Genomic DNA, 12,646 nt, shown 5'->3' on the forward strand with positions numbered 1-12,646 from the left:
GGTTTTCCTTTGTGTTCGTTTATGTTAATAAAGTTACTGCATTTGGATCCTCAACCTTCGTCTCCCTCTGCTGTATCTGCAATTCGTAACAGCGTGCACATACAGTGGGTCCAAAAGTCTGACACCACTACTGAAAATACTTTTATATTGCATTCCATTCATATATTCATATAGCCGGCCTGGACTCCACAAGTTTGTGCAAAACCTGATGATCTATGTTAGGTTAATATGGGTTATGTTAATATGGGAGTTAAAATGGTCAATGTCACAAATGTACTTTATATTTAATAAGTGACCTAGAAACTGCCATTAAGAGTTGGAAATCTTTCTTCTGCGTTTTACATTGTAACTTTTATTTGTTTAAATAAAATTTTAAAAATCCCAGATTTTAAACATGTAAACTGACTCAGTAACTAATAACACCTTTTATTTACTAAGATATAGCCCCCTGGTGACAACTTCTGGGATGACAATTAGCCCAGGTCCCTCCTATGTTTCTTACCCTTTTTAAATCTAGAAATAACTACAAAGGCTAAGAATGACTAATCAAACTATACTGTTATGGGCAGAGTTAGGAAACAATATTACAGTGCTAATGATGGGGCTACGCTGCAGTCAATTAGAAAGCTCATTGTTAAGGACATGATTGTTTGCTGGGAAATGTTTACAGTGATCCTAATTTCATGTGCAAAACACATCATAACAGCAGCCCAGATGTTAGTGTCTTCGCCTTAACATGCGAAACATTACACAATTTAGCGATATGCTAACATCCTCACCTGATTTGATGCTAAATTAGCGACCTGCTTAAGTGTATAGACTAGAGGAAGATGTTAAGGTTTATTAAAATCACATCCATACAGCATACAAAGAGTACATTTTAAAAGGAAGTTCATAAAAAGGGTAAACAGACTTTTTCATATTAGCATATGTGTGATTTGTTGTTGATGGGAAACCATGAGTGTGCCAAGTAATTAGCTTCAACTCCTCAGGAGGCAGACATATGTTTAGCAGCAATGTGAGTAGAAGCATCAATGAGTTTATTTAAATTCCGGTTTTGTTTTTTTATGGTCATAAATATTCTGACAATCCAAAATGACAGTTTTAGCTTTTCAGGGACCATCTACACAGGACTCATTCTTGCATTCTGTCTGCACTATTTTTTAATTGTTGTTAGTTGAGGGGATTTTGATTCATCCCAGAGACTCAAGTCTTTTTTTATCCATTTAGCAAAAAGATTTGTTCACTGCTTCATTCAGCGACCATTTCAGCAAATTATGCCATTACGCCAGTAGGTGGCGACAAATGAGCGTCACTCAGACCAAAACAAGTCTAACTGTCCTTTATTTAAAATGTAGAAGGCCTGTATACATGCTAGAGGACATTTCACCCAAAAATGGTAATTCTCTAATCATTTACTCACCCTCATGCCATCCCATATGTGTATGACTTTCTTCTTCAGAACATAAATAATTTTTTTAGAAGAATATCTCTGCTCTATAGGTCCATACAATGCAAGTGATTGGTGGTGAGAACTTTAAATCTACAAAAAACGCATAAAAGTAATCCAGAAAACTCCAGTGTTTAACATTAATATCTTCTGAAGCTATATGATAGGTGTGACTAAGAAACAATCAATATTTAAGTCCTTATTTACTATAAATCTCCACTTTACTTTCCACATTCTTCTTTTTTTTGTTTTTTGGCGGTTCACATTCTTAATGCATATCGACACCTACTGGTCAGGGCTGGTCAAAGGTGGAGATTTATAGTAAAGGACTTAAATATTTATTTGTTTTTTTTGGTCTCACCCACACCTATCATATAAATTCAGAAGAAATTAATTAAACCCCTGGAGTCTAATTGATAACTTTTCAACATTCACTTGCATAATATGGACCTACAGAACTGAGATAATCCTCTAAAAATTGAATATGTGTTCAGCAGAAGAAAGAAAGTCATACACATATGGATGGCATGAGAATGAGTAAATGATGTGAGAATTTTCATTTTTGGGTGAACTGTCCCTTTAGCAACATAAGCATTTTCCCCACAAATGACAAAAAAGTGTGTCACTTTGTGTACTGCTGGGCACGACTTTTGTCAAATTCTACAAAAAATACAACAATTATAGCCGATAAAATGTGTTTCAATAATGCCCTTTTGTCATTGTAATGTCTGGTCATCCGTCACGTTTAATCATTATTCATCCAGCCCACATCTCAAGTCCTCTGCTTTTGCAGCATTTTGTTGCACTCCGTCCAGCTGTTTTGAACACAAGAATGCATACTGTGTAAAAAGCCCATTGGAAGAAGTAATTATGTAACCGTTTTAAATTCTACTTTTATTCAGAATCTGGGCCAGCTTAATTTGCTTTTTGACATGCTCCGTAAAATCAGGAAATTTTTGGAGTGTTATATAAACTAACCTTGAAACGTGGCTCAATTTTTTGCCCTTTTTGTCATCTGCACTTCATGATTCATGCCCTCCTCATTACACCGCCAAACATGTCAAGAGTCATTCTGCATAATTTCTCATCAGTTTTGCCCTTTCTTTTCATCAGTTGAGTCTAGATGAACACCCTGAAGTCTTTGACCTGTGGGTAAGAGAAGTGCCGCAGGTTGCAGTGTATTCATGAGGTTTGCATGAAAGGACCTGTGAGACGTCTCCCGCTGTTTTCGGTTCACCTCGGTGGACTCACTGCGGAGTTCAGTTTGTTTGTCTCGAACATAATGGATTCCATAGCCAGCTTTGGGAATCATCTCTATCAGAAGTCGGAATGCATTTTTAATGGGCAAGAACTGCATTCTGTGGCCCATGTGTGTTGGCTACCAGTAACGCAGAATATTGACTTGCAAACAAACACTCTTAAAACAGAGGAAGAGAAATTTGTAGCAGTATTTACCCCTAATATTAACCTTCATCATACAAAGCAAGGGGCTTTAATGCATTGACCCTGATTACATAAATTTACGTGAGCATTGAAATGTTTTTGCAAAACTGAAATGACGTGCTTCATTACACGTTTTGCTGCAGTTTCCAATTGAAATGTCCAACGGGGGGCGCCAAAACTGACCAAAATGTGGTTGTAATCAAACAAGGTTTTTAATGTGAATTTCAGATAGAGGTTTTGATACTGTAAGTAAAGCGTATCTTCCTAGCCTAAAACTTTACCCTAAGCCTAATCAATAGTGTCTGAAAAGATCAATTAGGTTTTAACAAAACAGACATCCCTACCTTTAACCAACACGTAACCCTAACTGATAGTTTTTTTAAAATACAAGTTTGAAAAGGAAAGCACATTTTCTGAAGCAACCATGTAATTTTGTGGCACTTATATGCCATTTCCACTTCCGTGCATCTTTGGCTGGGTCCTAAGTCCAACGCCCTACCAGGTGTGCCACAAAGCAAGCAAGCAAATCATACTGGAATAAGTGTGTATATTTAGGTGGGTAATACAAGTGTAAAAATGTGTAGTTTTTCAAATCATGCATTAAAGTAAGAGTTTTGATATCATAGCATAGTGAGTAATAGATTGAGAAATAAGTGTTTATAAAGTCATAATTAGCTATTGAACTTGTGATTCGTGTGACAATGAATAAAACGCACAGTTGTTGTAGCACCTCTAGTGTTCATTTCACCAGGAAACTTCATTGAAACGTAGAAAGCGGCACATAAAAGTCAAAATTGCTAAAATGTACATTCAGTAACGTTCACTTTATGAGACCAGGTTGAATTTTTCTCAAGTGTTGACATTTTAAGTCTGCATTAGAACAGTTGATCAGAGAAAAATCTAACTTTGTATAAATAAAGCTTTGATTGGGAATAATATGCATCTTTTTTTTATGCCAATCTGTACACCACTTAAAGCTTATTATTGTTAATGTTAATGATTTATAGATTTTCATTCAATAATTTTAATGATTGATTAAGGAAATGTCTTAAAATTTACAATCCTAGTTTTTATCTGGGATTTAATTTGAAAACTGAAAAGTTCCCTCTAGGATCTAAGACAACCTGTGTGATGTTTTTGTAACATTATTGATTTAGAATGAATTAGATGTTTAGTTGAATGAGTTATACACAAATATGATGCTTAAAACTGAAGCTAAAATACATTCTCTATCCTTTCTCCTATAGTTTATTATACAGAGACAACAGGGTTTTTCCTGCATTGGAAATATTTCAGTGGCCGAAGCAAACTTATGATATACTTGTTGCTTCTCTATCTTAGTCTTCTCTATCCTACAACTGTATACTGGAGCATGTAGGTTCATGCGCGCATCAAACGGGCTTCTGTCCATATGTGAGCTCCGGTAACATACCTCACATAGTGCAGAGCTTATCACATGAGTGATTAAACTGAGCTTCCCTCGATATCATGGCGAAAAACAAACCTAATGCGACCCATTTGAATTCTACACAAGAATTTCCTATTTTAAAGCGCTATGGAGCAATTCAACCATTTCAAATTGCTACTGCACTGACATTTTGAACACAGTAAACTTTAATAGATTTTTTCATTCCAGTACAACTGTGGCAGTTATATTTTAAAAAGTGATATAAGTTATTATATGTAACCAGCCTACGCATCATAGCGGCACGGCTGCAGCAGCACGGTAACATGCAGTGTTTCTCCCTCCACCTCCCCAGCACCATGTGGCTAGATCTGCTCTACGGGGATTTTATGTTTGTTCAGCAGCAGCAGCGCATGGGTTCCGTGCAATTACAGCAGCATATTTACTCATGTCAAGTAGCAGCAGCAGCAGCATGCGTAGAGTAGATCTAGTCTGCCAAGACCAAGCTCATACCATATATATATATATATATATATATATATATATATATATATATATATATATATATATATATACTGCCCTACAAAGGCTAAGTGCAGTAACTACACAAACAAAGAAACAGAGAAAAAGGCCTTTAAAGTTTTTATACCAGCCAGTCAAACATGTCATGGGTAGATTAGTGGTAATGCATTTATCCTGAAACGGGACATAATTTAACCCAGATATTTTTTCACAAGACAGAACACATGTCATAAAGCCCATTAGAAGTCTTAACTCATTTTTGACCAAATTTGTAGTTACTGCACTTAGCCTTTGTAGGGCAGCATATATATATATATATATATATATATATATATATATATATATATATATATATATATATCAGGCCTGGATTGGTAATCTGGCATACCGGGCATTTTCCGGTGGGCCAATGCACTTTGGGGCCGATCAGGGGCGGAATGGCAGATCAGGAGAACCGGGACAAAGCTGAAATGACCGCCGCGTTATGCAGAAATGTGCCGAAGGGGCAGTGATATGCAGAAAAGGACAACAACCCCTTTATATATATATATATATATATATATATATATATATATGTAATTAAAATATATATTATATTACTCCAAGAGTTGTCTTAGCTGAAATAAGGTGTTAAGATTGTTTGATTCCCACAGCACCTTGAAGTACATACAACTTTTGCAACAAGTTACCTTAAATATTAATCGCAACTGTGTAAAAAAAAAAACTACATCGTGATGGATGTGTACGTCAGCCACCACCGAAGACCCTTTTTGACCCAGGAAAAACGCTGGACAACTATAAGTAATTGATTTGTAGTTTTACACAGATCACACATAATAAGACAAGGAAATGTATTAAGAAAGAATATAAGGTCAATTTTAATGTTATTTTTCATATAGAGCATCAACGTCTTGGCAATGTACGCGTACCTAATGGGGACACACTCATTTAAAACTTAGTTGCGAGGTTCTGTTTCAGTCCTTCTATGTTTCTAGCTCTCTCTCTCTTTCTCATCTTCTTATTGTAGAGCTTCCATTTGCATGTTGACACATTTTAGACATTAAAGAAACATTAAGAAAGCACTTCCATTAGAGTCAGGAAGCTCATGTAATACGGCAGCACTTAATCTACTTCGAAAGCACACAAATACTCTCTCAAATACCGTAGGCAGAGTTCAGGGGGGTTCCAGAGGCCAGAGACGAAATAGTTTTTTATCACAGTGTGTGTACATAAACTAGATAAAACGAGCCTGATCTTATGAAAATTACATAACTGTGACGACAGTTTTGCTAAATGTTATTACAAGACACCTATCGCAGAAGGTTTGAGGTGAAATGTCCACTGTGTGGTGTTAAATATGAATTACATTTCCGCCCCAACAGATGAGGTTATTAAGGTTAATGCTCTATTGAGATTTAAATCAGCAAAACCTACCTCCCTACCCTAAACCTAACCGCAAGTGTCATTAAAAGCAATTGTGAGATGAAAAGTGAAATTACTGAAACAACCATATTATGGTGCTTCTATGACACTTTTAGTTCACATGTCGACTCGCATGCTCTTCAGAACTTGAACCCCAGACCTTTGCACCGCAAGTGTTGCACTCAATTCAGTTCAGCTACCATGCAATTTGATTTCAAATGAAACTTCTTGTAAATGTAGCAAACTTTAAAATGTATAGCCTTAAAAAGTTAAAAGAACTCAAATATCTGCTGTTTTACTTGTGATTTGTCTGAAAGGGAATAACTAAGTATTTTAGTGCCTCTAGTTTTCATTTCACCGCGATACATACAACAATCCATGTCATCATTTAGCAAAAATGTAGGTATAGAAACACGTTTCTATAAGATAGACAAGGTTGGATGAAACACTTGTTTTATTATTATTATTATTATTATTATTATTATTATTATTATTATCACTACTACTACTACTATAGCACTAGTTTACACCAGTGTAAAGTCTACTGAGTCTTTCATTCTTCTATCTCAGTGTCTGAAACATCGTCATTGTCCTGACAATCAGCATACGTCTTTTTCTGCCAGCTTGTACAAACAACTTTTAAATACAAATTTAAGACATACTGCAATTGTGATTACTGTATACAATATGCATTAAAAAGTGTAAATGCACCTTTCATTGTATGTATATATACACTGTTCCAGAATATAAACCTGGTCCAGAGGTTTTGGCGATAAAGGATCAAATGCATAATTTCATGCTGAACTGAGCTGATTTTACACATGAAAAACAGCCCCATACCACACCAGTGTAATCACAGCTTTTTGAATTCAGAAAAGGTAATTATTAAAGGTCAAATTATGCATAATAATGTATACATTACAAAAAGGGACACCTGAATGACTCAGCCTGACACGGTCGGTTTGCTAAGAGCACACGTAAATGAAGCACATCTATTTGTTTGTAGACACTTCCCTAGTCATTAGTCACTGTTCTGACCTGGCGATTTTATTAGGTCACTGGCATAGTGTGTGTGTGTGTGTGTGTGTGTGTGTGTGTGTGTGTGTGTGTGTGTGTGTGTGTGTGTGTGTGTGTGTGTGTGTGTGTGCACGTGCACGTGTGTGCGTTTGAGTGTGTTCGTTGAGTTCTATATTGGCCCATGTTTGTGTTGGCTGAATCCGGTCATGTTGGCCTCATTGGATTTCCCAGAGCTGGTCAATCGAATCTCTCTCTCTCTGTGCTTCTCTATTCCATTCTAACTCACACACTATATATACACAAGATGTATTGTATCTTTCATTCTGCCATACTGCCGTACACGCACACACAGACCTTTATCTGATACTTCTGGCACGCATTAACCTGGCGTCATTAAACTTAAGTGTGATAAATCCTGTAAAATTACAAGAGGCTGACTACACACTTCAGTAACTCGCCCTTCCAACACTGCCTATGTCATTGTGAGCTCTCTCTCACACACACACACACACACACACACACATATATATACACAAATCTAAATGGGAATATACAATAAACTTCTATTGTTTTATATAAAGTTAATCATAATTAAGATAGACTAACCATACCCTTCACCCTAACTCAAAAATAAAACATTTAGCATTGTTTTTATTTGATTTATGCAAATTAGTACATCATAAATTGTCCCCACAGAAAATGTTTGTCATTTTAAGTAAACTTCAGAAAGCAAATTTGTACACAAACTACAGCTAAGTACGTGCACACACTCATTCCATGTCAATAAGAACATAAATTCGTCCTTAAACACCGAGCACCTCATAAACTTTAAGCACGATCTCATGAAAATTAACTGACTGTTGTGAAATTTAGCTAAATTAAATTATATGGTTGCTTACACATACTGCATATGGGCAGTTCAGAGGTGAAATGTCCACTGTGTGGCACTGAAAGCGAGTTAAATGTTTTCCCAAACAGATGAAGTTTTTACGGTTAATGCTCTATCGAGTTTTATAGCAACAAAACCTACCTATCTACCCTCAACCTTAAGCCTAAACCTAACCAATGGTGTCATAAAAAGCAACTGTGAGATGAAAAACACAATTGAAGAAGCAACCATTTCATTTTGTGATGAGGCTCGAACAATCTTGTAAATGCAGTTGGTTTTGAAATGCAAACATTATAATGTATTATAGATGTTACAAGTCTTGTGCTCTAGTAAAAGTGTTTGGATGCCATAAGTAAGCTTATTCGGAAAGGCATGAATAATGACTTCAAAACGAATAACGGATTAATTTGAATAATAAAAAAAAATTTGTATGACTGATTATCTAAAAAGCACATTTCAAATAAACGTATCCAAAATGACAACTCATTTATGAATCTGTGAGCCAATATTTCTAAAATGTAAACCTTATGAATGAAAATGCGTACGGTGTGATTTCAGATCGCATGGGCGCGGTCTCGACTCCGCACGTCTGGAGCTTGTCAAGTGTAACAATAATTATTATATGACATCATATACACTTTTCACTTCTCTAAAGGGTTATGTTAATGTATCACACGATTCACACGTGATTCTCAAGTATCTATTTATAGCCTAAACCTGATTCCTGATATGAAGTGATGATTTCACGTTGGAGCTCGTCCATCCATCTCTTAAAGTTGACCACATTTATATCCACCTATATCCAGAAATTAAGGTTATTATCTTGTTAAGACTTTATTATGAAAAAGTTTGTATGCTCCATAAAGGTTTAAATGCTCCATAGATATTTATATATTAGGAATATTCCTCCTTGTGTAAAAAAAAGAAACTGAAACATGCTCATGTTTCATTTAGTTTTAATGCACTTCCGTTTTAAGCCCCGCCCACATCCGGTTGTAGATACAGATACAGGTAATTTTGTCATATAAACAGATACAGATACAAATACAGATAATGGCTTCATTGCACACCCCTGATCATAAGATAGCATTGTGTGAGGAACAGGTTAAAAAGTAAGTGTTTATGAACAAGAATCTGCAGTTTTACTCATTATTGGTGTGAAAGGGAGTAAAATGAATTCTTGTTGTAGTGCCTCTAGTGTTCATTTCACCAGGAAACTGCCACGAGAAAAATCATTTTGCAGAAATTTAGGTATAGTAATGTGGCACAATGAGACCAGGTTGCATAAACTTTAACACGCACACAAATGCTTTACCGTCATGCAACACTTACCCCCTTTTTTCTCATTGTTTTGTTTCGCTGTTACAAACTGAAAAACATAATAGTTTAACCCGCCCCACCCCCTAAAATCATCAGACAGCGAGTTGTCTATCCCCCTCCATCCCTCTCTCTCTCTCTCACTCTTTCTCTCGCACACTTTCTATCTCGGGCAATGGCATGCTTCCAGCCCTTATCAATAGCCCTCATTAAATCATGGTGGTGTCTGTCTGCCATACCACATTATGAATGAGAGACAGATACTCGGACTGATGTCCCCCCTTTCCGCCCCCAGAGGAAAACACTCCGCTTTCCTCGCACCAAAAGAGACCACGGTGTCAGCTTTATTTACATTACAGTGGTGTTGAGTGCTTTCTTAAAATGGTAACTTCTTTTTTCTAAGACATCATATAGTTAGAACATGTAACAGAGGTGAATATTAATGGTCCTTTTAAACCAGTTGCATCCAGTACAGTTTCATAGCACTGTAAACGCACTCTTAAAAATAACGATTCTTCAATGGTTCTTTGTTCAACAAAGAACCCTTGCCTAATAAAGAGCCATTTTTCACTGTTTAGGGTTCTTGAATTGACTATATGGCGGAAGAAGATTTATATGTGACACGTAGGTTCTTCAGATCAGCATATTGGTTCCCGGGTTCTTGAAAACTAGACCGAGACAATAAAAGCTTCTCTTGTGGATTTAGAGTGCAAAAGCAATTTCTGTACTAACTGGAAGCTTTATTCAGCTTTATGGAGTATTTATTAAGTGTACTCTCAACCATAGAAAAGATCTACAAATGAGATCTCTTTAATATATAATTTTGTCTAGGACAGCAATCATATTAAATGGAGAGCAAAAGAAGATAAAGGGTACTTTTATTTTAGTTCCCTGCTTTTCTGATTGTTTTCCTGAAAAATAACACCCCAGTAAAAAAGAGTTTCAGAAGAGATCACAACAATGTCTCAATCTACGCTTGGATTTGCCAAGACACCAAGGTCTGCAACCAAAAGAAAGATTTGCATTAAATTAATCAAAGACCAAATTCTTTAAGAGAGAGCTTTTGAAGAGGTCTTAAAAATGTCTCAAACTGTGCTTAAATTTGTTACTAATGTCTGCAGCCAAAAGTCATATTTCAAAATTTACATTTATGCATTTGGCAGACGCTTTTATCCAAAGTGAATTACAGAGCCCTTATTACAGGGACAATCCCCCTGAAGCAACCTGGGGTTAAGTGCCTTACTCAAGGACACAATGGTGGTGGCTGTGGGGATCGAACCAGCGACCTTCTGATTACCAGATTACCAGTTATGTGTGTAGACCACTACACCACCACCACTCCATTTTTTATCAAATTCATCAAAGACTAAATAATCTGAGCTATACTATGTTTATTAATTTTGAAGCTCTATACTTTTACTGTATGTGAACAGTTTTCATTTTTCCTTTTGGGAAAGTATTGCATTACGTCTCCTTAGCTATGATATTCACACATGCACTCACCTGGAGTTGGTCATGTCCGTCTGTCCTCCTTGACTCTTTTCCAAGCCCAGTTTAGTGAAGATCCCCACCAAAACCATGATGGCAACCACTCCACAGATTATATAAACAATCATGTGAGTGCGATCCCGGTCCGGTTCCTCCTGCACATCCGTTACCGGGGCCGCTGGCTTGCCCGTATTGGCCCAAACTGGTGTATCATAATTGGAACAAGACGTTTGGTCCAGGCTGTGAACCTTGAACTGACAACAGAACCGATAGTAACAGGAACCGCAGCAGAACAAGTAAATTCCCACGTTACAATTAAACGGCGGATCCCATTGGCCCATCACATCGAAGTATCCCCAACAACGACTCCCAGGCGATATAGTTTTGTCCTCTACATCTGACCCCGGGGTTGCTAGAGTGACCTCAGGGGCGCCAGACGGCGCAACCGTCCGATTGGTCGTCTGCGCGGCTGTATTTTCAACGTTGGGATTCTGACTGTAAGAAATGCCACTCAAGAGCAGAATAGCATTCAAAAATGCATTCAAAAACAGGCGAGATGTAGCCATGATCCCACAATGTGTATCCCAGAATGAAATAATGCACAGACACAGGAGAGAATTAAACCAGTGGAGTTTAGTTAAGTAAGTTTGAATGAAGAGTTCTGCCGCCAAGTTTAGAGCTAGTTCAATGTTGACTTGTTGTCCAAGAACAGCAAGCTGATACAGGAAAAGCAGCCCTCATTGGGGAAAGAGAGCTTTCCATGCCACTTCAGGACACAACACGCTCGCTGTTGTCATCACTACTGGGAGAGAGCGAGAGTGAATGAGATTCCTCCCCTTTGGAGAGACTCCAGATTTAAGGATCAAACTGTTGTCCAATAAATATCCAGCAAAAAGATTTGTCCAATTCAGATGCCTGAAGTTATCACGTTAGAATTAAGCCGTATCCACGATCTTTGTCCCGCCAAGCATTGCGTTATGCCAGCGAGGAAGAGACGCCTCACGTTACAGTTCAAAGATATTCCACAAGTCATTGTCAATGCTTTCCACGGTTTATTCTCTCAGAGATATGTCTTTGGTTCTGCTTTTGTCTTCCTGCTGTTTTTTTTTTTCAAAATCAAGGTGACTTCCTTCTGCGTAGTTCTGTCCCCTGTGACAAAACACAAAAAAATTTGTTCATACATTCTCATTTTTAGGTTGAATCTTGGAAGAAAAACATGATGATTGAAGAATTCTTCTATGATTTTCTGGGTCACACTTTTACAGTGCTCATGTACAGTGTAATGGTAATTAAGTAAAGAACAATGTCAACTGGTGGTTATAATGACTGGCTGACTGCTCCTGCTTATTACATGGCTACCTACCACAGAAATAAGTAAATGGACATGAAATATTGATTTGCATTGAAATTATTGGGGTTATTATGAGAGAAGTACGAAATTGCTAAAATCTTCTTGAAAGTCTCTAGAATTTCACCCCTGGTTTGTGTTCTGTTGGGTTTTATTTTGCTTAAATGACCCATCTGACTGCTAATTTTCCCACTAATTACAAGACTGCTTGCCAAATAAATAAATGGTTATGAAACATTGATTTGATTTTAAATGAATTCATTAGCATACTTGTAGAGGTTACAGAGTAATAAGAGAATTAGTAAACATGACATTTGAAACAGGTCTGATTTCACTTTATCCCCA

General features: G+C 37.0%; 1 protein-coding gene across 3 annotated transcripts in view; it reads right to left on the bottom strand.

Moving 5' to 3' along the window:
• LOC127647493 (protein shisa-9-like) overlaps positions 1–11,697 on the bottom strand; it is an 88,202-nt gene extending 76,505 nt beyond the window's left edge. For all 3 annotated transcript variants that reach the window (XM_052131762.1, XM_052131761.1, XM_052131760.1), the window contains exon 1: positions 10,969–11,697. In XM_052131762.1, the coding sequence (XP_051987722.1) occupies positions 10,969–11,519 (551 nt within the window). In that variant the 5' untranslated portion in view covers positions 11,520–11,697. The remainder of the gene's footprint in view (positions 1–10,968) is intronic.
• Between the last annotated feature and the right edge of the window lie 949 nt (positions 11,698–12,646).

This window comes from Xyrauchen texanus, chromosome 8, assembly GCF_025860055.1.
Source record: "Xyrauchen texanus isolate HMW12.3.18 chromosome 8, RBS_HiC_50CHRs, whole genome shotgun sequence".
Classification (NCBI taxonomy): domain Eukaryota; kingdom Metazoa; phylum Chordata; class Actinopteri; order Cypriniformes; family Catostomidae; genus Xyrauchen; species Xyrauchen texanus.